At 32.5% G+C, this 1,661-nt stretch overlaps 1 protein-coding gene across 2 annotated transcripts in view; it reads left to right on the top strand.

Annotated features, from left to right (window-relative positions):
- The first annotated feature begins 800 nt into the window (after positions 1 to 800).
- U11/U12-31K (RNA recognition motif and CCHC-type zinc finger domains containing protein) overlaps positions 801 to 1,661 on the top strand; it is a 2,580-nt gene continuing 1,719 nt past the window's right edge. For both annotated transcript variants that reach the window (XM_021440066.1, XM_021440067.1), the window contains exon 1: positions 801 to 1,661. This exon is cut by the window's right edge. In XM_021440066.1, coding sequence (XP_021295741.1) covers positions 965 to 1,661 — 697 coding nt within the window. In that variant the 5' untranslated portion in view covers positions 801 to 964.

A 1,661-nucleotide genomic window follows, 5' to 3' on the forward strand; every position in this document is an offset into this window, starting at 1 on the left:
AACAATCATTGTTTAATTTAAATTTACAAAAGCCAACAAACAATAAATGTATTCTAATCTTACAACCTCTTATTAGGTATATATGTTATATTTATAATTAATAATTTTATAAATTATAATTTTTATAACGTTAACACAAAATAGAAAGTAAATATATTTATATTGAAAGCATATATATAATAGTAATTATATTTTTTGTAAATTAACATAATATATAAAGTATATATATTAAAAGATATTACAAGTTAATCAATAGTCATACTTTCATGAATTAATTTAATTAACTCTAAAGATTTATCCTTAATTACATGAAACTAAAAAAAAATAAGTTGCAAAACTATTTTAATTTCACAATATCTTTTTAGATATATATTATTATAAGTGTACATAAAAAGTATATATATTATAACTATTAATTTTATAAATTATAATTTTTATAAAATAAATATATTAAAAAAATATAATAATTATATTTCTTGTAATATGATAACATTTTCATATTATTTAAACATAACTAATAATCTAATAATTTTTTAATTTGAATATATTAATGATATAACATTAATAATGTGACTAACAATCATATATCATTAATATATCTATCAATTTCTATCAAAATGAATTATTCATAAATTGATAAAAATGTGGAGTGTTTAAAATCTAAACACCATCAAAATTCTACATATTTAATTAATTTATTTATTATATATTACATAAATATTAATAAAATACTATATAAATGGGTAAAGGGTTCTTGTTTGAGACGGTTACCCACCCCAACCCAAATATTAACATAATCCATTAAAGTGGAACAAGATAATAATATTGAGGGTACAATCGAAATAATTTTGAAAATTTAAGTTCAAAATGATATTTTAGTAAAAAAAGGAAGTTCTGCAGATGCATTTTTACATTTTCTACTTAATCACTTTGCAATTTAGAATTTTCAAATTCAAAAAAAAAAATGACTTTGAAAAGAAAATCCACTACCAACAGCGATAGCGAAGAAGACGAAACCTTCTATTTCCGTTACGCCTCGGCCGCAGCCCCACCGTCCTCGTCTTCCTCAAAACCCTCAAACAACCAAACTACCTTCAAATCTGCCGGCGGCGGTGGCGGATCCAGTGGTCTAGCCCCATCAAAATCAACCCTTTATGTCTCCAACCTCGACTACTCCCTCACAAACTCGGACCTCCATACTCTCTTCTCTACCTTCGGGAAAATCGCCCGCGTCACCGTCCTCAAAGACCGCGTCACCCGAATTTCCAAGGGAGTCGCCTTCATCCAGTTTGTTTCCCGCGACGATGCGCTATCGGCGGAGCGTGTCATGCACGGAAAAGTGCTCAACGGCAGAACCCTAAGCGCTTCCATCGCCGTCGATAACGGACGAGCTCCGGAGTTTATTAGGAAAAGGGTTTATAAGGATAAGTCGAGGTGTTATGAATGTGGGGTTAGTGGGCATTTGTCATATGAGTGTCCGAAGAATCAGTTGGGGCCAAGGGAGAGGCCGGTGCCAAAGAGGGGGCAGCGAAGTTGTGGCGGTGGACAGAGGAGGGAGGATAATGGGGATTGGGCGGATGAGGAATTGGATGGTGGAGACGGGTTTGAGGAGGAGAATTGGGCGTCGGTAGTGGATGGGGCGGCGGAGGAGAGGTTGAGGA

Source organism: Theobroma umbraticum, unplaced genomic scaffold, assembly GCF_002168275.2.
Source record: "Theobroma umbraticum cultivar Fairchild unplaced genomic scaffold, ASM216827v3 scaffold_81.0, whole genome shotgun sequence".
Classification (NCBI taxonomy): Eukaryota; Viridiplantae; Streptophyta; class Magnoliopsida; order Malvales; family Malvaceae; genus Theobroma; species Theobroma umbraticum.